The sequence below is a fragment of the Cupressus sempervirens genome, chromosome 10, assembly GCF_028749045.1.
Source record: "Cupressus sempervirens isolate cs-2001-9-10 chromosome 10, ASM2874904v1, whole genome shotgun sequence".
Lineage (NCBI taxonomy): Eukaryota > Viridiplantae > Streptophyta > Pinopsida > Cupressales > Cupressaceae > Cupressus > Cupressus sempervirens.
The window spans coordinates 52,458,391-52,483,057 of record NC_143127.1 but is presented as its reverse complement, the minus strand read 5'-3'; the positions used below and the strand labels follow the sequence as shown (position 1 = coordinate 52,483,057).

Below are 24,667 nucleotides of genomic sequence, written 5' to 3'. Positions count from 1 at the left end.
GATATCATCTGCAATCGCCTGAATCTCAAGACGCTCTTCGAACCAATCGTATACTTTATTGAGATAGGTAAACTCAAGTCCCCCCTCTGAAAACCGTATATGAAAATTTCTTTTCAGACGGCTTAAACAAGAACACTCAAATAAAAATTTTTTTTGAACAAAGTACATGGCTTGTAAAAAAAAAAAAAAAGAAAAAATATTTGATAGATATTTCATTTCTTTGTATGAAGGAAGAGGATTCAGAATAATCCATGATTTCCTTCAACAACAAGAAAAGAAAATGTCCTAGTGATTAATGCTCAAATTTCAAGTTGGCTCATTCTTATGCGAAATAAATCGCTATAGGCCTTTTGAACGATCTTTTATCCTATTCGTGATATGAGATAAATCACTTAGAGAACACCTAGTATAGACGATCCATAGGAATTATCTTGTCGAGATCTCAACTCAATAGATGAATAGATCTAAACTGCAACCTTTGGGTTTAACAATGGAGGAAACTCCGTAGTTAAGCGCGCTCAGGCTGGAGTAGTACTGGGATGGGTGACCTCCCGGGAAGTCCCGGTGCTTCACCCCTGTGAGCATCACCTGGATCCAATGAGTGCTAAGTGTTCCATTTATTCTCATGAGAGATGGATTCGTGTTGAATCACTACTCATGAAACATGGGTCAATGAGTTTGACTCAAAAATCGCACAGTTAAATCCTGATAGCATTATCACAAGTTTTGTACTGTTACCTCCATTTTGTCATCACAAAATGGAGGACAACATTGACCTCGGAAACCCTTCTTTATCTACTCAGCACTCTCTTTAAATACCTCAACATGTTTAATAATATTCCATACTCAGAATTACTGTGTGAAATAGAAAATAACTATTGCCTTTGCTTATTATTATTTCAGCGATGAAAACTGGAAAATCTTCATGGTTATTTGCTTTGTGGTCACTAATTACTACAATTTATTAGCGATTTTTTATGGTCTTTATAGACCCATTTTAATCTATTTTGATTGTATTATTTTCATGCTCTGCAGAAATACCAGTTTAAAGTTAAACTATAGCATACTACTTTGATCTAATGCTACTGCACTTGAAATATCTTGTTAATTGCGGCTATGGTTTGTGACAGGGAGGTGGTTAGTTTATTTGATTTCTCATATACTAATTATCAACCATTATGGTAGCTGAGAAATATTGTATGTTTTTCTCATATCACAGCCCATGAAAAGCCAGCAGAGCAAAATTTGTTTGGTATCGTACAAGGGGGATTAGATCCTGTTCTAAGGTATAAAGTTAAGTTTACTTTTGAATATTTACAGTACATTAGAATAATTTGTAATGTGGAGTTGCAAATTATCTATCTGCTTAGAAAACAAAAAGACAGTTAAAACTTTGTAGTATCTTGCTGTCTTTTGTGTTGCAGAGATATATGTGTCAGAGGTCTTGTTGCACGTGACTTACCTGGGTAAGTGTATGTAATTTTGGATTCAGAACTTTGTCAGGTTTCAAAACCTTTTCTAACTGGATATATAAATGGTAAAGCTTTGATGCTTATAGAAAATAATACACCTATGATGTTGTGCAGCCTTTTAACAAACAAGTTTTTGAGTGCAACTAGTCAAATTAATACACAATTGATCCTATAAAGTTATTGAAAAATGATAGGATTAATGACTATTAATGTATTAGCCTATTAAATAATCATTAATACTCAGTGATAAGAATAATAGACATAAACACAGCTAAAAAATGAACAACCTTGGCTTGTGTGCAAGATTTATAGTTGCATAGTATCAAGTTGGCTAGTTAAATCTTGAGCATTAACTTTTAGAAAAGAAAACAACTTTATTTTTCCAGATTTGAATGTAGTTAATATTTTTTTGTGTTGTTGTAAGTTGCAACGAGTCTGGGCTTTTTATTTAAAAAATAACAAGTTTTGACAGGGCTGTGGCAATGATATACGAAGCTGTTCTTTAAAAGGGAATATTTTTTATGGTGTGGAAGCGAAGTCTATGCCTGATTTTATCAAGTCCATCCATAATTGTTTAGGTGGCTGGCAGCATTTCCTAATAAAGAAAAATCTTCATTGGTAGGAGACAAGGGTATTATACTATTATGCTTTAAGCTGGTGGGAATGAATCTAAGAAAAGCGTGGGTGTTTGTGTGAAGTTCTGTTCAAGAGTCGAATGAAATAAAATGTGGATATTGCTGAAGTTAGTGTGATGCATATTTTCTGAGGATTGATGTTATCTTTGGGTCTATATTTTGAAGTGCAATGTGTCTTTAGGAAAGTGGTAATAAAATTCAGTATTTGTGAGTTGGTGCTCTGAGTGGAGTGGGTGCACCATTCTATATGTTATTTATGTTTATTTTATAATTTTGTTAAATATGGGCAAGTGTTTACTTTATCTTGTGTCTGAGTTTTACTTGTTTAAAAGGAACAACATAGTTGTAGAGCTTATACAAGGTGTTTTGGGAACTATATTTCCAGTTTTCACTTATGGAAATCTTTATATGCTAAACATACATTGGGAACTATGATACCGGATTGGTTTGACACCGGATGTGCATGCTCTTAGATATGGATATGCTGTTAGATGCTGTTTGGTTGTGTATCTACGATTGGGGATGTGCACCAATGGGCATCAATATGCATCCTAGGTGCATTTGGGAGCACCTGTTCCGTCTGACATTTTTTCACTTAAAAAAATAATATTGTTTATAAAAAAAGCTGAAGACTTGGTTTATATACATTCTAATTTGCGTCTTATGTCACATAAGGATCCCCACTGAAAGGATGGGACAACGAAGCTTTGGGATGTAGCCTTCGAGTGTGCCAACTTGGATGCAACTATTGAGGATCTTACGTGACTCACTATGCCTGATTGATGATGACATCCCTACACATGATGTACCTAGTGCAAATGGAACCTCTCTGGGTTCTAATGATCTTGAACTTGGAGCAGTTGGAAATGAAAATCCAATAGATGCTTCTTTTGATAACCCTTTGATGATTGATGAATTATGAACTACATTTGTAATTATTGGACTTGTGAATGTAGACATTTATGATATGATATTGAATAGTTTTTATCTATCGATTGGCATTTAATATTTACTTAGTTATTGGTTTGAGTTGGACTCGATGTTTGAGTTCTAAGAACCAGTTCGCTTGTACGGCAAAATCTTGGAAAAGGTTTTGGGTTCGTTTGTACAAAAACATGTAAAAATTATAAAAAAAATACATATACATATTTATGAAGCCCAGAAGCATAAGTTAAAATTAGAATGTCACATAGTATCATAAAATGATACGATTCAATCATTTAAACAACAAAAACACCATAGGCATAATCTTTAAACTTGTAATCATACCATCATATATTGCAAGTTCAACATCAAAGCTTCATAACAACAAGTTTAAGTATCATTGTTTCAAGTTTAAGTTTCAATTAATGGATTTAAATTTATTAAGATTCATCTTCTTCTTCATCATCTTCTTCTCCTCCTCTTCCTCCTAGTTCTTCGGCATTAGCTGACTCCACAACATAGCTAAGGCCAATGGGATCAGCAGCAACAATAATAGAATGGGCATCAAAATCTTTAATTTAAAGCCAAGGAGCAGAAGCATCCAAGTCCGCCAACTCTTCATTTACATCCCACCTCTTTGTCTCCCGTTTTTTGTAGTTTTTTGCGAGAGGAGATGCAAGTTGTAATGCACAACCAAGTTCTCCACTCTTTTTGATTGCAACCTATTTCACTTCACTGAGCAGATGAAAAAATATGTGCTCCAATTTCTTTCCGAAGCAAATGAACTAGCAACCTATGAAAACATGATGAGGTAAACAAGTAAACAAGTAAAATAAAATTTAAATTATCCATCTTGAATATAAAATTTCTAGAAATTTATGAAGATAAAGTAAACTCATAGTATTTAAAAAAAAATTAAACTTGTGATATCACTTTGATTGTAAGGTGTTGCAATGTTTGGAACCTTTGGCCATGAATGTATTACCAACTATGAGCATGCTTCTTAAACCGATGACAAAGAACATCATTACTTAGATAATTTGCTTCTACAAATTGTATGAACTCATCTGTAGGTAAATCTCAAATATCATCATTTAAGAAAGAGTCTTTCAAATGCTGCCTTGTATCCATCAAACACTTCTAAATCTCTATAGGGCAGTAGCCTTCCTAGTAGATCAGTATATTGGGTGCTATAGTATTTGGGCATCAATGCATAGGCAAGCAAATGTAGAGGAACGGTCATTTTGTTCCACCATTCTACAACAATTGCTTGCAATTGTTTGAAGGTGGTCTCTTGAGGATCTTGCTCTTTTTCATTTACAATTTGCTTGATCTTTTCAAGCATTGAGTCTATGCCATCATAGATCTCTCCAAGGCAAGGCCTATCCATGTCATCCACACGTTCCCACCATAAGTCATCCAATATCCTAGGCTTTATTATGGATGCCCTCTCACTATTGGTTTGCCTCCATATAGCTCAATTGTTGCTGCTTACCATATTGGAAAGTGACTCTTTCATTTCCGCAAGTCCTCTCAAGATGATTACATTTGATGCAAAATGCATCTCAAAAACCTGTAACATAAAATAGAGCAAAACAAATACAACTATTAGATACATACTTCAAAAAAGCACACATTATATAATAAAAAAACTAGAAATTGTAAGATGGTATTTAGAAAAAATTAAATTACTAACTCGAGCTCAAGTTCACTTACCTTCAACAACTCCAAACGTGAGAACATTTTGAATATCTCTTCGGTCATGTGGTAGTTTGTGATGAACATTTGGATGTCCGTAGCTTTTGCATAGACCTCCTTAATCCACTGAATATACTTCCCAATCTTTTGTAGCATAAGATTGTGTGAATGAACCGCACAAGGTGTCCAAAACCAAAAAATATGATGATATTTCTCTTCGACCAACAAACCAATAGCTCTGCAATTCTTTGTGTTGTCTGTTACAACTTGGACAATGCTTCTAGTACCCACTTCTTCAATGGCAGAGATGAGGATATGAGCTATAAATTGACCATCTTTTACTTGCCCCTCACAATCTAGTATTTTCAAAAACATAGCTCCTTTAGGGGACACCGCCAATACATTGATTAATGGATGATTTCTAGCATCTTTCCACCCATCTAAAAGAATTCATTCATGCCCTAATCCAAAAATCTTTTATAGGTTTCAATTGCTCTTGAATCAAATTGACCTCTTGAGCCAACAAGGTGGTTCGTACTCTCTCAAAACCAGGACCTGAATACCTTGCAAGAGCTTCATTAGCACTTCTCAACATCCTCTTGAAATATGGAGAGTGAACAAGATTAAAAGACAACCCATTTGCATACAAGCATCTTGCCGCATCAACGTCAACAATTTCCCTACTTTGATCTCAAAATGCAATTTCTAGTGGTCCCTTTCTTTTGTGTATACAGGGTGCTTCATTTTGTGAATCAGGGGTAATTGAGGTAGTATAGAAGGGGCAATCTTCTATAACAACTTCTGTGGAAGATTTCATTCCCTTTGCTCTTTTGTTAGTTTTATTGCTACTGCTATCAGTGGTATTTTTCCCAAGTTCTCTCTCTTTTGCTTCCTTACGCTCTTGAATATATATTAATGCAAATGAATTTAGCACAGGTGCATTTCTTTTTCCAGGACATTTCTTGGCTCCTCTTACAAAGTATCCACACAAATGGCCCACCATATGAAAATATGAACTAATTCTTTCTACATCATAACCTCGACATTTCCAATGGAAAGCGCCACCTCCTGGAAGAGGACGCACAATATCCACATACTTCCACAAAGGAGAATTAGAATGGGGTTTTATTCTTTGTTGGGTATTGGCATTGCTTACTGAGGAAGAGGTAGATCCCATTGAAGTTCCTTTTGCTATGGAAAGAAATTGTATACATAGTGAGAATGGAATTTTAGGGAAAACAATGGTTTTATCTTATTGGCAATGAAAGATAAATGAAAAAAATAAAAAGCTTAAACAAAACAAAAAGAAAATGGAACAAGTAGTTATTTCTTGCTGCCATTGTAAGCTTGCAAGGGTGTAGGAATGAGGCACAAGCACTTCAAGATAGCTCACAAACCAATCTTCCAACTTCTTGCACAGACAAACTCTTGCTCAGACAAACTCTTGCTCAACCACATATTTGCTCTTGCTCGAGACAAAATAACCTACTTGCGCACCACAAATGAGTGTTTGAAGCCAACATAAGCTTTTCACATTCACTTTTTAGGGTAAAGGAACTCAAAAAAAATATAAAATGTCAATAAAAACACTTTTCTTCCATTTGTGGAAGCCAATTCCATGTAGTTCGCAAGTCGTTCAATCTGTGGCATGCAATTTCACCAAAGTTCGATTTGGATTGGCACTTGTTCGAACGGGTAAGCAATATTTTGGACCTTGGTCGAATTTTGTTCGAATTTACTCAGACCATGTACCAACTCGAACCTTGGCCTAGTCCGGAGGGCATATACCCAAACCAGGAGAACTAAGAACATTTATCTTTGGCATATGGCATTGATCAGTGATGAAGTATCATTCTATCAAATTATTTAATTCAGTATATTTCTTTATTTCTTTTTGTATGTATGTGTTTGTGTATGTACATGTCCCTGGACCCATATATGGAATGCTCTCACTGGGCAAAAACTTGTCAAGTCCCCCATAAAACTGGGGAGGAATTTGGCCAGTTTTTAACAAAACTTGTAGAAAAAATTGGGAACCTAAAAAATAACTTAAATTAAATTAATTTTTTTGTTGTTGTTGCAAAATTCAATGAGAAGATGCATCCAATGAGTTAGATGCATCCAATGAGTTATCTAAGGAGAACACAAAAGAAACAAGTAGAGAGTATATATATATATATATATATATATATATATATATATATATATATATATATATATATATATATATATATATATATATATATATATATATATATAATGCAAAGGGGGTACAAAAGCACATTCTCATGTGAAATGCTAATGGCGGGAAGCAAAATGGTAAATAGTTTCTGTCAAACTAGAAGTAAATAAATCATTTCAATCACGTCTTCTGTAATGTCCTCACTTCTCAGGACAAGTTTACCTATAGAAATTATGAGAAATATAGACTATTAAATTCAATTCTAATGATTGATATCTAGGAATGTTACTATTTCTACACATCTTTGAGGATCCCTTAATCTGGCTTCCTAACCGTCTGGGAGGATCCCTTGTGTTCATGAGGAACGACCTTCAATTATTTGGCATTCTTCCTTGAAACTACCTTTCAAGTCAGGCTTCATAATCCTCTGGGAAGACCCTTTGGGTTCCTTAGAACGATCCTCAATTAGTTAGCCATCATTTTTCAAAGACCTACAAGACTATCTTAACACCTACTACATTTCTCTTCAATAGATTGATATTAAATGTTTAATGTAAATCAATACTCTTCCTACATTTAAAATGATTTACATTTATTATTATTTTATTCATCTCTATTGTGAATCCTAGTCATAATTCTAATGATCTTAAGAATCCTCACATTTAAATTATATAAAATAGATTAATAATAATACTATTACCATAAATTGATAATAATAATAATATTACTATGCATTAGTAATCGTACTATTATAAAATATCCCCATATATAACTAATAAGCATTTCTTCCTATCCTAACCTTGTACATACTTTCCTTAACTGACGGCTATAGAACTGTCTACGTTTTGACGTGGCAATTTAATTGACTCCCTGTGCACTATGCTTGGTATTTCTCTCAAGTTAAGGTTTGATGTCATGCCTGATCATTTAAATGGGAACTGTTTGTACACCGTCCTTGCTATTTGACAATTATGTATGATGTGGCTCGTACCTCCCTATCCTCTTTGCCAACTGTGTCTTCACGATGACGTGGATGGGTTTATGTATGATCTCCCAAATCCTTTTATATTCGTCCTTCGGTCTTGGCTATGTGTCCATGTGTGTGACGTCCAATCAATCAAGTCCTCTCTAATCCTTTACTCCCTCCCATATTTATAATACGTGTCGAGGCTTGTCAACCATCGAGACTATAAGGATTATATTAGTTTTATTAGTTTATATTATATTTATATGTTTGTTTTATGTTTATTTAGGAGATAGTTAGTAAATAGTACGTATTTAATATTATACTTGTTTTTATTTGATTTAGTCTACCAAATACTAATCAATCTATATTGATATTCAATCAAGATATACTTAGTAATTATGAAGTATCTATATTTATTTATTAAATAATTTATTATAGATAATTGAGATATCTAATAACAATTTTATTCTTTAATTTATTACTCAACTACATATATCAACTATTGTGTATTAATGTTAAGTCGCCATATTAGAGGGGGATATTGCATCTTCCTCTTCCCAAATCTACTAACATCAAAGGGATAGGGTCTAGTCCTAGAAGAGGAATCCTGCATCAGGGGTGACTATGCCTACTCGCTCACTATCCCTGCCAACTTGCTCACCATCCTGGATGTATCCCCTTCTGTCTGTGGCACTACAATTGATTCCTCGTCTAATTCCTCATCTGACTCCTCATTGTCCTCCTCAATGTCATCCAATGTGAAATCCTATCCACCTCGTCCTCCTCCATGGCCCGCCTCCCCAAATCTCGTGATGTCATCCTCTGAAAACAATGGACCCTACTCCTTTGCGGTCCAATCAAAATAAGGATGTATGTTGTCCAAATCAAGTGGACTGGGTACTGCATCTTGTGTCTTTTTATGTGCAACTTAAGATTATATTGCACATTAACAAGGTCATTGAGGTGTTTTTGATTCAGTTTCACTTTTTTGAGTGGATGGACTCAAACAAGCTCCAATTGCTAGATTCAATAAAATTTATAATGCTAAGTTTCTAGAATAGATTGTGTAGAGATTTTTTCATCAACGTTTCGAATCACACTACGTGATCCATCAACAGGAAGAGAGAGCAAGAGGTGTCAAATTATGTGACACCTCTTGCTCTCTCTTCCTGATGATGGATCACGTAGTGTGATTCGAAACGTTGATGAAAAAATCTCTACACAATCTATTCCAAAAACTTAGCATTATAAATCATGGATTGTGGAAATCTGATTGCATTAATCAATAAAATTTGTCAAAAATAGTGTTGAATTATCTACAAATGATTCAAAATCATTTCTAACTATTTAGGAATGAATTTGGGTTCATTTACATGCAGCAAAAAAGAATAGAATGTTTTTAAAAACAATAAAAACAATCTCAGCAAACTTACCTTCGAATGAGATTTTTCTTGCAAAATTGGTTCAAATCTGCCTTAAATCCACTTGAATGTGCCTTCAATAGCTTGCAATCAGCTAGCAAGGGCTTTGGAAGCCTTTTCCCATCTCTACTCCAAGTCCACAACACTGCAAATGCAAATTGGTAAAAAGAATGCCTTTTTTGGTGTTTAAAGATTGTTTTCGCTCAACCATTGAGTTTTTGTAACTCAACACTAGGTTCCTAGGAGTTTTTTTGAGAACAACTTGACGAGCTAAAAAATTCAGCGAGTATTCCATCTATATGCTTGAACCCATGTACCCAAAATCCAATTTTTTTGCCCATATCCATGTATTGGATACTTGTGCTCGTATTTGGACCATTAGCTTAGATTAGAAACATTGTTTGGTTGCAAAGAATCATAGCTGAATAAGTAGACAACAATTTGTTATCATGGTAAATATTAATCATTATTTTTTGACTATGTTGCCCGGGGACGTGTCGTCAACCTAAAACCCCCATCCCCATACCGGAAACATTTTGGGAACTTGCGAACGGCTATGGGACATCTCCATCCCCTTCCCCTTTTCTGAAAATTCCCATGAAACGTCTTGGAAACTTGGGGACTTCGGGAATAATTTTTGGGGACGTCTGTACGTCCTGGGGACGATTGACACCTTGGAAGTCCTTGGGATGGATGGGCGTCCCCGATTAGATAGACAACATCAACACTTATACAATAATTTTCTTTTATAAAACACTTAACCTTTTTAAATTTAAAGTGGGCCCCTCCTTCCAAGTTCACCCTAACATGCTTATTACTATTTGGTAGTTAATTGCTTCTATTTGGGGCCCTTTGATTAGTATTTGACAACATTACGTTAAGAATCATGGAATTGATATTGCTGTTATAGTCACGCTACATGCTCAGAATTATATAGCATTTGTTCGCAAGGTGCTGGGAAAGTCTGATAAGTGCATAACAGACCTAGAACATGCATCCTTATGTCATTGTTTAGCGATACATCAGTACTTGGTTGCTCTTGTGTTGATCTGGGTCCTTTGTGGAGCATATGATGAATATTGGAAGTTGCATCAGGATACTGTCTTACTATAACAAATCTATATCACGATCATAACTGTATAGAGGATTTTTTTGTATTAATATCAGTTACAAAACACATCTTTATGTAATACATCCTCTTCAATTACAAACATGAAAGAAGAAGAAGACGGAAGAGAGTTGAAACAATCCTGAAGGATCTTGTACTTGACGATGTAATCTTGGATGATCATAGGATCAAAAGTTCTTGTACTTTGTACTATTGCATTCACCTTGATAACCATGGTGTTATGTCTTTTGATAGCTTGATGTGATTAAACTTTTCTCGTTGAAGTTGTCGTGAATATTCCTTTGTAGATTAGCACAAACTGGAGTCTCTAAGACTTTGAAAACCTTCTTGACGATGTCTGGATGTACATTCGGAACAACTTTTCATCAGCATCTTCTTTTTTTTTTCCCTTTTTTTATTAAAGTAAAGTGCTTGACGCATGGGAATGCGTGCAAATGGAGATTGTTGATTTCCAAAATGTGACTTGGGCTTTCAAGATGTCATTGCACGGAAAATGGATTACATATAAATGCAACATGCAACAAGGGATAAAGGATGAGATGGAAAGCATGGAACGATGCGGAAACATGGGAAAGCATGTATTTGCTCATGGAGGTGTGAATGCATATATAGAGGTGAAAATGAACTTTATAGTACATGGGAAAACATGTACATGACATCTTTTTGACTTTTCAAAAAGTGACTTTTAATCAAAATCAGACCTTTTAGATGCAATTACACGTAAGACATTTCATGTAATTATAATGACCCTACTCAAATCTGATTGAAAACTTTTGATTTTTGGCTTTGGAAATTTTGTCAAACACTTCACATACATGGGTTATATGACTCATATAACATTTCAGTTTGCTTTAATGACTCTTTTCTTCAATTAGCATCAATGAGAATGCTTGCAAGAAGACTTAAAATTGACTAAACAATGACCTAACATGAATGTGCAACTTATTTTGACAATATTCAATGCATATATGTGACTGAAACTACTTGCAATATGCAGCTACAGCAACTAGTAATTATGAAAAACACTTTGAAAGCAATCTAAGATGGCATTAATGCACTTACAGCCAAAAAATTGCCAATAAAAGGTATGGACAAGCCAGGAAAATGCTGTTTTAGGAGCCGCCTTGTAATCCCAATGAAGAAGTAGTGAATATTCCAGAAATTGAAGACCATATGCAACCCACATGAATTTCTGAAGAAGTCTCCCTTGTTCAGATCTGGAGTGAGGAAATAAAATAATCTAAACAGCTTCCCAGCCTCCAATAACTACTAACACATTCAGCATAACCCTAGGAATGATGCGCCCAAATCTCCAATGAAAATCGATGCAAGTATGACCTCTAGCAAATGAAAAGAAGTCTCTAGTGGCATCCCTGTTGCTTTAGACATAGCATCAGAAAATTCTTCAATAGAAGTTTGGTTCTCCTCTTCAAATAATCGATGCCTCCAATAATATTCTTCAATGCTAATAGTCTCCAATTTAATGATCTTCAAAATTGGGCTTAGGCCACAGCTTTCTGCCCTAATGAAGTGATTGAAATATCACCTCGAATCTGCAGTAATTCAGGTGATATTTCACACCCTGAAAATTGCTATCAATGAGAGTTTTCGTTCCCAAAGACAAATTGATTATTTGCAGACAACTTGGCTCCACAAATACTCAAGAAGAAATCATCAATCATCAACATCCAATCTACCTGCTGAGAATGAAGCCTAGGATGCCTATTTATTCTTTTTTCTTCACTTCCTCTAGAAACTTCTAGAACATTATTTTATTTTATTTATAATTCAAGTCACTTTATTAAATTAATTAAATATAAAGTTAGCTTCTAATATTTATTTATTTGATAACTTTATAAATAATTAACTTAATACCACTTATTTATTTAATTAAAATTATTAATTAGTCATCCTCATAAAATATTCATTATTTTGCACAACTTAATTAATTAAATTAACTAAATCAAATTACCTCAAAAACGGGGACATTACAGTCCGCCCCTCCTGAAATTGCTTGTCCTCGAGCAATTCACCACCTGGATCCCACGAGAAGAACTGCATAATGTTCCTGTCATCATTAAACAACTCCTGCAACATTTGCTCAAACTATCTGCCGTTTTGTCGTACCAACTCAATACAATCACCAAGTGCCGTAGACATATAGGCTTCAAGTGGAAGCAAGCCAAGAGACTGATCATCCTTGCCTCCAAACTTCACGCAAGATAAACTATCATCCCAACTATTCAGCACATGTGCTCTTGAATTGTGCATCATGAATAGGTCATGTACATGAGAAAAAAAATGAAGCTTTAAGCATTCCTCACCATGTACACCTTTGAAATCTCCTCTGTGAGCCCCGTTTGCAATCCCGACGCACTAGTAGGATCACAAATACTATCAACAATGCTCATCTCAAGACTAGAATCAAGAGAGCTATCATCAACCAAGCCATAGAGTGGATTGTCATAGGTCAAATCACCATCCAATTCAAATAACGAATTATTCACAAATTGCACAATTATTCTATTATGATTTGAATCATCCATCGTGGAGCCCCTGGAACAGTAGATTAAATCATACTCTTGAATTGGTTCATCAAACAATCGAATATGATCAATTGCATGGGATGATATAACTAATTTGCTTCCAGAAAAGGGAAACAAATCATCATGAGAACCGATCTTCCACCTGATTGGAATTCTACCTACCTCATGTGAAGAAGATGGAGTAGTGTCGAGAGTTGTCACCCAACTCTTCGATGAATCAACTATTATGTTGCAAGAGCTAACAATAATCGCCCTTGCAACACCTATCATGGGAGTAACCTTAGGAGAAACATGTGGTTCCTTGCAACTTTCAACCAATGCACTCATCCCATCTATATCAACTGCTCTTGTAACTGTGATGGATGTAACCACATCCTCACTACAACCCATGGATATATGATCCTCACCGACTGCCATTGTATGTAACTACACTGTATCTACAGCTAGTCGAGACTGTGCCAAACTTAACTCCATAGTAAGCTTGTCCAACCATGACTGAGACTCCTGAAGCGCCAATTGGGTGCTCTGCAACAAGTCCATAGCCACCTCAAGCTCATGAGTGAGCTCATCAACCTGTTCCTCCTTTCCCTTCAATGCATTATAACAAATGCAATCCCACTCGAGAAGAAAATCTCTATCCGCAAGTAGTTTTAGGTAATTTTGTGTCATCATTCCAATTGCTTCTCGAAGTACATGTATCTCTGTAAGGGAAAAACCATTATCACCATGCTCATCTGTCAAAGGAGTACTCCAACCATAGGTAGCCAACATTTGATGAGCAACACCAAAATACTCAATGGTTGTGGCAATCATATTGTCATTCACTTTTAGTCGCCCAACCAAATGATGAGGATTCTGTAGCTTATGACCCTCATACAAGTTTTCCGATTCACAATATGCACTTTGATATGAGGCTGATTTGTCATCACTCACTACGTGATAAGCAGCATCATGTGTGCTTTCATCCATGCACACCTCAACATCTAAGGTACTGCTGCTTTGTACCTCAAAGGATGGCTCAACTGATAAGGTAGAAGTTACTGGTATGACAGTATCTTCACACACTTCCACTCTCAAAGTAACTGCATGCCCATCCAAAGCACGACCCTGGGATTCCATATCAACATATGAATCTTCTAGCTTGTTTTCAAAGGTCTGATCTGGAAAATCAGACTCACCATGATATGAATCCTCCACATGCAATGCATCATTAGTACCCAATTCCTGAGTACTTTCATGTGACAATTCAATAGGATCATTTTGTACATGTGAAAACACTGCTGTCTCATGCTCATGCAAACTTTCATCATCGCTGTCATGAAAATCGGAAGTAGCCTCTATATTAGAAACTTCTTGAGTCACCTCTTGCAAGGTTGATGTAGATAAATCATTACCCAAAGCTGTGCTAGTGTTTTCTTGAATCAAGTCAGCATGTCTATCAAATCCATCATATAAATTTCTGCATACTTCATAGGATTTTGAAGATACCAAATCATTTTGATCAAGAGTTGTATCATCTTGATGTGTAGATTCTCTATCCATTTCATGTGTAAACAATTCATGAGCTATAGTGTGATATTTCTTCCTCGCAAACTCTGACTTATGGCAAAGACTCGACTGCAAATCCATGTAACTCATGGAAGGTAGTTCCTTCTTAATTTTTTGAGGAAGAGTGCTATACTCCTTAAACATGCTAATCACTTCTTCTTCTTTGTTTTGTGGTGTTCGACCTCTCCTTGAAGGAAGTGAATTGGATCCTTCATGTAGTCCAAACTTTGAAAGCGTCTGCTCTAAACGCAGCAATTCTCGACTGAGCTTGTATTGTGATTGTTCAAGATCTTTCAATGCTTGTTTATTGCTAAACAACTTTGCCATAATGGCCATTTAGCTGTCCCAACTGAAAACCTTTAATATTTTGAAACCTTTATTTTTGGCAAACCAAAACAGGATGGCAGGATTCAAGCTCTGATACCACTATAATATCCCTGCTCAAATCTGACCACAATTTGCCCTAATTGCTGTTTGCAATTTCCTCAAACAGTTTATATGCAACCTTGTAGCTTGCTGATGTAGTGTTTCAGTCTGAAGTAGCTTGATAGAAATGGATGCTAAGACTGATTTAAATACCCCTACAATGCCCACAATCTGATCTACATGCAAATATGCAATTCTTTTTGGATTTTTATGCAAATATATGAGAAATTAGGTATGCAAAGACAAGCTACAGAAAATAGACATTTTGTAAAATACTTGCCATGCATCATATCATTTGCAATTTCATTTGCGAGAGTACCTATTGAAATCAGCTACTTATATCTCCATTATCATGAATACTTCAATACAATATTAATATCAAATAGCCAAGACTCTTGGCAGATACATATGAATTAATGATTAAATCTGATGCAGGCTATCACCTATAGCCGTATCCCTAATTATGCAGCTAAATGTTATCTAACATGCATGAAAATGACAAAAGAACTTGTTTTAGGACCTGCCTTGTAATCCCAATGAAGAAGCAGTGAATATTCCGGAAGTTGAAGACCATATGCAACCCACATGAATTTCTGAAGAAGATGCCCCTGTTCAGATCTGGAGTGAGGAAATAAAATAATCTAAGCAGCTTCCCAGCCTCCAATAACTACTAACACATTCAGCATAACCCTAGGAATCATGCGCCCAAATCTCCAATGAAAATCGATGCAAGTATGAGCTCTAGCGAATGAAAAGAAGTCTCTAATGGCATCCCTGTTGCTTCAGACTTAGCATCAGAAAATTCTTCAATATTAGTCTGGTTCTCCTCTTCAAATAATTGATGCCTCCAATAATATTCTTCAATGCTAATAGTCTCCAATTTAATGATCTTCAAAATTGGCCTTAGGCCATAGATTTCTTCCCTAATGAAGTGACTGAAATATCACCTCCAATCTACAATAATTCAAGTGATATTTCACACTCTCAAAATTGCTATCAATGAGAGTTTTCATTCCCAAAGACAAATTGATTATCTGCAGACCACTTGGCTCCACAAATACTCAAGAAGAAATCATCACTCATCAACATCCAATCTACCTGCTGAGAATGAAGCCTAGGATGCCTATTTATTCTTTTTTCTCGACTTACTCTAGAAACTTCTAGAACATTATTTTATTTTATTTTATTTATAATTCAAGTCACTTTATTAAATTAATTAAATATAAAGTTAGCTTCTAATATTTATTTATTTGATAACTTTATAAATAATTAACTTAATACCACTTATTTATTTAATTAAAAAAATTAATTAGTCATCCTCATAAAATATTCATTATTTTGGACAACTTAATTAATTAAATTAATTAAATCAAATTATCTCCAAAACGGGGACATTACAGTAATCATGTTGTGCGAATGGAAGCGAAAGGTGAGATGGGTGAAAATGGAAGCAGAAAATGGGATTACATGCATATGCAGATGACGAATGAGATGAAAAACATGTAATCACATTTCGTTGAGTGAGAGATGAAGTGTTGTGACATGGAAATGGAAAGTGGAGTTAAGTGAAACGTGTTTAAATTCTTGGGAAAGAACTTGTAATTTCTTCCAAAATAGAGAAAAAACCGAAATGCAAACAAGCAAGACACAAAAACAAGCACATGCCTTTGGCAAAAAACTCAAACATACCAAGATGCAATGCACTTCAACATGCAATTTCGAATTTGGAGTTTGGGGAAATTCCAAAATTGTGAAAATGAGAGTTTTCATCATTTTTAAAGGCAAAATGCACTTTTCATGGCATATATATGGACAAATGGCAATCATCAAGCAATAATATGCATGGAAATAGCAAGATAAGTATGAATTGATGAGTAAGTTAGAAAGATTCCACTTACATGAAAATTAAGTGCCAAAAATGAAGGAGAAAGAGCCAAAATAGTAAGTTTTATAGACTTAAGACCAATTCTCCCTTAAATCCATATTTTCAAGCAACCTTTTGACTTTTTCTGTACTTGCATATAATAGACATTCAATGGTCGAATTTGACATGAAAGTGCCAAATAAATGATCTCCAAAGACAATGTCATGCATTTAAAACTCAAGAAAATCCCTCTTGATCAAAGGTATGGGCTGTTTTTGCAAAAACATGGCCAAAAAATGACTTTTTAATACAAAAATCTGGGCCGTTTTTGCGATAACGTGTCCAAAAAATGCATGTTTTTGAGTCATTTTTGACTTGTGAATGCAAAAATGACTTCCCTAAATGCATATGCATGGATCAAAATGCAAAAAAAGGGCTTCAAAATGCATAAAAGTGAATTAAAACTCCAATTTTCTGGGCATTTTAAGCAAAAATGTGAGTCATTTTGAAAGTTTCAAAAATGATTTTAAGGCAAATGAATCCATTTTAGAAGCAAGGAAACTCATTGCCATCCAAAAACATTTCAAATGGAACAAATCCCATGCGAATCCATTGAGTAAAACTCAAGTTATGAGCAAAAATGAAGGAATTTGGAGTTTTTCACAAAAACGTGCCTTAAATATGAACTCCCAAAAATGGTTTTCAGCACATTAAACTCATCTTTGATGGAAGCAAAATGATCACCAAGCAAAAACGCCTTGAATGCAAAAGATTTTGTTGAAATCCATGAAGAAAATCTTGAGTTATGGCCAAAATCGGATTCTTGGGGAGCAAGAACACATTTTCTTCTCAAAATAGGACATTTTCATGACCATTGCATATTTTAAAACATGTATGCATGTAAAATTGGACCTTTTGGTGTCTATTTCATGGTTTAAAATGTCTTTATGCATAATTTTACTTTTTAAAGTGCATTGCATGTTTTAAAATGTGTTGATTGGCAAAATTGGACCTTTTGAGGCCACTTACATGTTTTAAAACATGTCTCACTTTTTTTATGCATAAGCACAAAAACCCTACTTTTCATGTCATTGCATCAAAAAGGTCCACTTTCACAAGCTTTTGATGTAATGGTATGAAAAGTATCCTTAAAGTGAGTTTTTCTATGCAATAACATGAAAAGTTTTCACTTTTCATAGATTTTTACATGCATTTGCACATAAAAAGTCCACTTTGAGGCATTTATGTATTTCACTTAAATTTATGTCATTAGTATGGGTCAAAAATAACATTTATGCATTACAGTATTCAATATAATACATAAACATTATGTTAAAGTGACATTTAGATAAGTATTTGATTTTAAAATAAAAAATTTAAAATGTAACTATACAGTTCTATAGTCACTTTAAGTGAAATATTAAAAAGTAACTCAACTTAAAATTATAACATAAAGTGCACTATAGTCAGTTTAAGTTATAAATTTAAAGTGAAAGTAACTTAAAAACATAACAAAAAGTGAGTAAAATGTTATATTTTTGAAAAAGTGAATGCCAAATTGAAAATATAACATCATATTTTTAATTTGTGCTGTTGCACCTAAAATGTCCACTTTTGAGGCACTAAAACGGGCATAACTCGAAGAGGAAAATGAAAGGCATAACATGAGCAAAACCAAAGGTCTAAAAAGAAGCAAACACAAACTCAAAAGCAACGAACGGACTGTGAAGGCTTCAAAAATCAAGCAAAGGCTCGTTAGAAAGAAAAACGAAAGAGGCTTGACGAAGGCCTTCAGTAAAAGGATTTATTATATCAATTGGTACTGATTGGTTGATCAATACTGACCAATTAATTAATGAACTAAACTTAGAGAAATGCGAAACTAAGTTTGAAAAAGTTTCGTATTGTTAGCTACATTTTGTGGTGACAAAATGCAGGACAACATGATGTTTAAATGGCATGGTTTATCCATGTCTTCATATGAATGTAATGTATATATGCAAATTTCCATATCTATCTTATGTTTTCCCTATGTTTGTATAGTTGTTCCTTGCCGTCTCCAAATTTCAAAGTCAATCCTCAACACATGCATTGAAAAAGAGACTAATGGGCATTCTAAATATTTAAAAAAGGATCATTTGTCATTAATCTATAGTGTAATTAGATGGAATTGTTTTGAGTGATCGTTATCATGCAAATTTCATTAGATAATCATTTTGAGTGATTTTATGGAATTGGATTCTTAGAATGTTGTCATAGCTGAATAAGGAGCAGACAACACAATTTGTGCTTATGGTAAATATTAATCATTATTTTTTGAAAGCCAATCCTCTATACATGCATTGGAAAAGGGACTAGTGGACATTCTAAATATTGAAAGAAGTCTCATTTAGCATTTCTCTATAGTGTAATTAGATGGAATTGTTTTTAGTTATCATTATTATGCAAATGTCATTAGATAATCATTTTGAGTGATTTTATGGAATTGGGTTCTTAGAACATTTCCTTTTCTGATCTAGAGCTTACTGGTTCCTGGCATAGATATGCTATTGGTGGGCTATCGGGAGGAGAAGATAAGGACTCATTTTGGCGTGTTGTAGCACAATGCGCAGCTGGTCTACCAGAGGATAAGCCACGTTATGTAATGGTATTATTTCTTTATATATGTCACTTTCAGTTGATTTGAACTTTTTATATTTGGCTCTATTATTTGACAGTAATAAATTCTGAGCTATGCAAACATGAATTTGATTTCCCTAATCGAGATTGTACTAACTATTTGTTCTGGCAGGGCGTAGGCTATCCACTTGATATCGTTGTTTGCAGTGCTTTAGGTGCTGATATGTATGATTGTGTTTATCCAACACGTACTGCGCGTTTTGGCACAGCTCTTGTTCCTGAGGTCAGTACATGAAAGTGAACTTAAAACTAAAGCTATTTTGCTTAAATATGTGTCGGTACATGCTATTTGGGATTCAGCAGGCTTTCCCTGAAATTCTCATAATTGCCTGCAGTGTTTTAGTGAAGAAACCACTATAATTTTTTTAATTGAATTAATGATATTGTTTTAACACCTACCATGTGAGTATTCTGAACTGTTGTAGAAATCTTATAATGGCTAAATATATCACTTAAAATACAACGGTTCTCTTTTATTTTGTGGCCACACCATCTCTTTAATTGAAAGAACCTGAACCTAGTCGTTCCACACTATTAAGATTATTGCAGGCATTTGACAAACCATTTGAAGAAAATAAAGAGTTCTTGTGATCATGAAGTCAACTGCTTGTTATCTTGTAAAAGAAGCTAAATTTATAGTATAATAGCCAGGTATCATTTATGCTGATGATGGTCCACAGAGTGCAGTTTGAAACATTAATTTTGAAAAATCTCATTAAATTTTTAACGGAACATTCTCTCCTAAAATTATAGATCATGTATAACAGTTAACACTTAAAGGACATATGCTCTTGTTCACCATTTATGCAATTTATTTACTTCCTCTCAGTCAAATTGTAAAATGCTATGCTAACATTCTTTGCCAACATTTGTCATAGTTACTTTACAGGAGCAAGAAACTGTTTTAAGAGCATTGAAGTGTTAGAGCATGATATTACTAGAAGCCTAGTACCCTTTACCATTAATTAAAGCTTTAAAAATAAGGTTTAAAGATCTTATATTAAAGAAATGCTTTGTAGCATTGTAAAATAAATATGGAAATATTTAGTAGTTATTAATCAGTTATTTCTCTATATTCAATGGAAAATTCTGTTAGAAAATATTATATAGGGTGGGTAGATTGCTTACCTTGACCAACAAGATTTTGGACAGTTATTTGGAAGATAGGGAAAAGGAATGTTCTTAAGTAGACCTATATATTGTAGAGACAATAGAATAGGTTTTCTAAATTTTAAACCATGTTTTTTTGTGGGTTTTTTAACCATTAATATTTTGGCATGTAAATTCTTGTGTAAAATATAATTCGTATTGAGTTTTTTATTTATTGTAATATTGCATGAATTTTAATTTATTTAATTGTGTTTCATTAATATTCATAAAGGTAAAAGCATAGTTTGTAGACTTGGACTCGGAGAGTACTTGGCAAGCCCAAAATTTTCTGCTTGGAAAAAACTCGGCATATAGTCGACAAAAACTCAGCGAAAACTTGGCAACTTAGAAAGTACTAAAATTTAAAATCTCTTGAAGGTTTTTTTTTTGTAGAATACAATTACAAAAAAATTAGTAATTGACATTTCAATAGAGAAAATATGTATTTTAGATGCATCTATCCAATGTTTTCCCTGCATCTACATTTTTCCCCACAATTTTTTACATCTATAAATACGCAAGAGTTAAACTTGAAAGTACTCACCCAACAAATAAACTTGGGAGTACTCGATGACTCTGAGAGTTTGCAAATTATGTGTAAAAGTATTGTATAGATGATATTAAATAGATTAATTATATTGATTTCCTGGTATGGTATGGAAGTCAACACAATGTTTGTTGATATTTTGTAATGACCCCAATTATTTGAAATTAACTTAATTCAGTGGTTCTAAAACTTAAATAATATTGCTGGGACATTTTAATTAATCAATTTAATTATGCTGAAGGTGTTTCATATATGAAAAGAACGACCTAGACTTTTCATCCAAGGGCATGCAATACTCGAGGAGGGACACAAGACAATTGAAGTTGTGTGAACTGTCCATACTTCTTATTAGTAGCTGTTCGCTGTTTACCGTATGGGGTAAATAGTTTAATGCATACAGACAATAGACAAGAACATGTAACACAATAGTATTCCTTTTATTATTTGCATATATGCCGAAGAGATTACATAGTGCTTCCAATGATTCTGACAATAATCCTCCAAAGTCCATTCCGGACGGTGTACATATAACTTCCCGAAGGGGTGACTCAACTGTTGTGCCCATTCGGATATAATTAATTCTACTCGTCGGCTACATAATAATTACCGACTATATGCTAATCTACCCGTCGGCTATTTTATAACTTTACCGACAACATGCTAATCTACCTGTCGGCTATTTTATAACTTTACCGACTACACCATCCCCCCAAAAAAGGTAAAGTCGTCCTCGGACGACAATGTAACAAAACTCAAAAATTGAAAATTCCACAACTAATTACATCAATACACAGATGGTAGGCAGGGGGATGGGTCCTTGGCGTGGTAGGTGTCCGTGCTCTCAGTTCACTCAGCTTAGCCCGTAGCTTGTAGACTTGCTCCTTTCGAACTTTCAATTCGGCTTCCGCTTCCATCTGAAACTCCGGAGTTGACTGCATCATCCCAACAATCTCTCCCAATTCCTCTTCTTTCTCATTTGCTAGCTTCTCTTTCTCTGCTGCCAGTTGTTGTAACTGACTTTGTTTTTCTAGCAAGGTTGCCCTCTCGGATTCCTAGGCCACCCTTTTTGCGGCTAACCTGGCAACTGAATCCTCTCAAGCCCTCTCAACTGTTGCCTGATCTGCTTGGCTCCTCCAGAGGGTGTAATATGCCTTGGTGTATATCTGCACAATCTCTTGAGTTAATGTCTCTATCTGGCTCTCCAAGCCCAGACTCCTCGTGGTGGCCCAATCCTGACACATTTCTGTAGTTCCCACGCTTGGCTAACCTCTTTCCTCAAAACAAACTATAAAGGAAATCGGGCATCTTGATCTCATAAAAGATACCACTCCCTCCAGCTCCTTCACTATTGATTCTAAAGCTTGTGCCTCCGCAGATGCCACCACCTGTCGAGCCCGAGTCGCTTGAGCAGCTATATCAGCAAAGAGTGTTTCCACTGCTTTTGACGCCACTGGGTGTTTCTGCTGTACCCCCACAGCCTTTTCTACTACTTCCGTCATATGCTCAACAGCGCTATGTGATGGTCCCACATCCTGTATTGGCTCTGCTACCTGTGCCTATAGAGTGTTTTCCTTTGAAATTTCAACCCGCGTAGGTGTTTGCATGCGGGCCACCTGAGGTACTGGAGTACGGTGGAACTGTGTACTTAAGTAGGTACTCAGCCTCTGAGTTCAACTCTCCCTATCTCGCTTAGGTGATGCTAAGAGTACTGAATCCACCATAACTACTGCATCTGAACCCACTACCTCCAAGTGCACACTAGGTGTATTTTGGCTCTCTGCTATCTTTGGTACTGGTAGTTCGGGTACCTCCATGGTAGTCCTCTCTCTCCTCCGGTACACTCTTTGCTATAGGTGCCACGGTTTCTGCTACTGGTTGTGCTTTAGCAGGAGTTGGCATACTATCTCAAGTGACGGGTTTTGCCACTCGTGCAAACCCTACAGCAAACCCAACTGCTGGTCCGATCGGTCGGACTAGGGGAGGTCTTACCTCGTGCTGCCAGGGTGCAACTACTGTAACCGTCTGCTGTGGTGCTACAGTCATCACTATCGGCTGTCTTGTCTGTCCAAACCTTGGTATATGTGCCATGTGTACACCTGTTGGGACTAGGAAGTGGCAAACAGTGTAGGGCGTGAAAATAACAAGGAGGTGGCTATGATGATCTCAACCTCTTCATCACTGTCTTCCCCTTTCTCCTCTCCCATGCTATTCTCCTCGGAAGATGTCTCTTGTCGTCAGTTGTCCTTATCACCACCTGTATCTAGCCGAGTTCTCTTCTGCTCTGCAGTGCCCTTTTGTTCATTAGCTGTCTAAGTGTTTCCATTGCATGATAGGAGATTCCTCGGGGGCTAATTGTCCAGGTCTCGCCTCCAACCTATCTTCTAGAATCATCCACACTGTAGCATCGAGAAAGAGGCCTATGGCATAATGCGGCATATAAAATGTCTTATGCTAGAGTGTCATGAATTCATGCATGTGTTCAACCAGCAGAGATGCCCAATCATACACCTTCCCATTCATTATGTCGTTCATCATGGATACCTATGGAAAGGAGATATCAGATGCCCTACTTGATCCAATATGTCTATTCTTGACTAAATCCATCAGGCATCGCCATGGTCCCTCCTGGATGTTTGTTTTCTTCAGCCCCCTACCTTTTGATGTTTCAACCAATACTTCCTTTTCTGCTTCAGCCATGTCTCCGCATACTAGCCTGATCAAAAACATTTTTACCTCTTTAGTAATCTTCTTGGGTTCTATCTTTTTTCCTTGTGGCCCTAGTATGCCAAACACACGCGTGAAATCTGCTGCTTTGAATGAGACTACCAGGTCTCTTCCCAAGTATGGGAATGAGCTTTTCTGAGAGGCCCTGCCATAAGTCTCGATCATGGTGGACAGGAAACCCTCGTAGTCCGAGATGCAAAAAATAGGCATCCAAATCGCCCATTCCACTTGTGCCCTTCTAATGCTGGCTTTTATTGGATGACTGTCAAGAGTTTCCTGCCACCACTTCCTACATTCCATACCGCTCAGTCCTTTGAATGCTATATTCTGTGGTGTGATTTCAGCAGTTGTAGGTGCATGTGCCCGCACCTTGCACTTTTGCTTGCTGCTGCTACTGGTGCCTTCACTCTGGTTACCTATGGGCGACATTTTCATCCCCTTCCCAGTTGTAGATTCTTCTTATTTTTTTTTCTAGTTTCTCTTGCTTGCAGACTCCATTTGTTCTTTTTCTAGGTTAGGTCAGTTATCTCTCTGTACAAACTTGTTTCACCAACTCTTCTCCTCCCCTGGCGTCCGTACAAGTCCGTACAACCCTCCTTCAAAGCTTGTATGAACGGCTTGCAATGGATTTTATTCCCTGCGTTTTGCCTGACCATATGGTGACCTGATGTCTGTGTCCGTACGGTAGGACGCTATAGACTTGCATGATTCGTTTGCTGTTCGTATGGTTCCAATGTTATAAACTCCTTTTTTTCT

At 35.7% G+C, this 24,667-nt stretch overlaps 1 protein-coding gene across 3 annotated transcripts in view; it reads left to right on the top strand.

Moving 5' to 3' along the window:
* The window catches only part of LOC149532518 (uncharacterized), a 304,531-nt gene that overhangs the window by 193,839 nt on the left and 86,025 nt on the right, over nt 1-24,667 (top strand). For 2 of the 3 annotated variants that reach the window (XM_089803165.1, XM_089803166.1), the window contains 4 exons: nt 1,220-1,286; nt 1,425-1,466; nt 19,354-19,459; nt 19,604-19,714. In XM_089803165.1, the coding sequence (XP_089659291.1) occupies nt 1,220-1,286; nt 1,425-1,466; nt 19,354-19,459; nt 19,604-19,714 (326 nt within the window). The remainder of the gene's footprint in view (nt 1-1,219; nt 1,287-1,424; nt 1,467-19,353; nt 19,460-19,603; nt 19,715-24,667) is intronic. The other variant, XM_089803167.1, reaches the window with a different exon arrangement.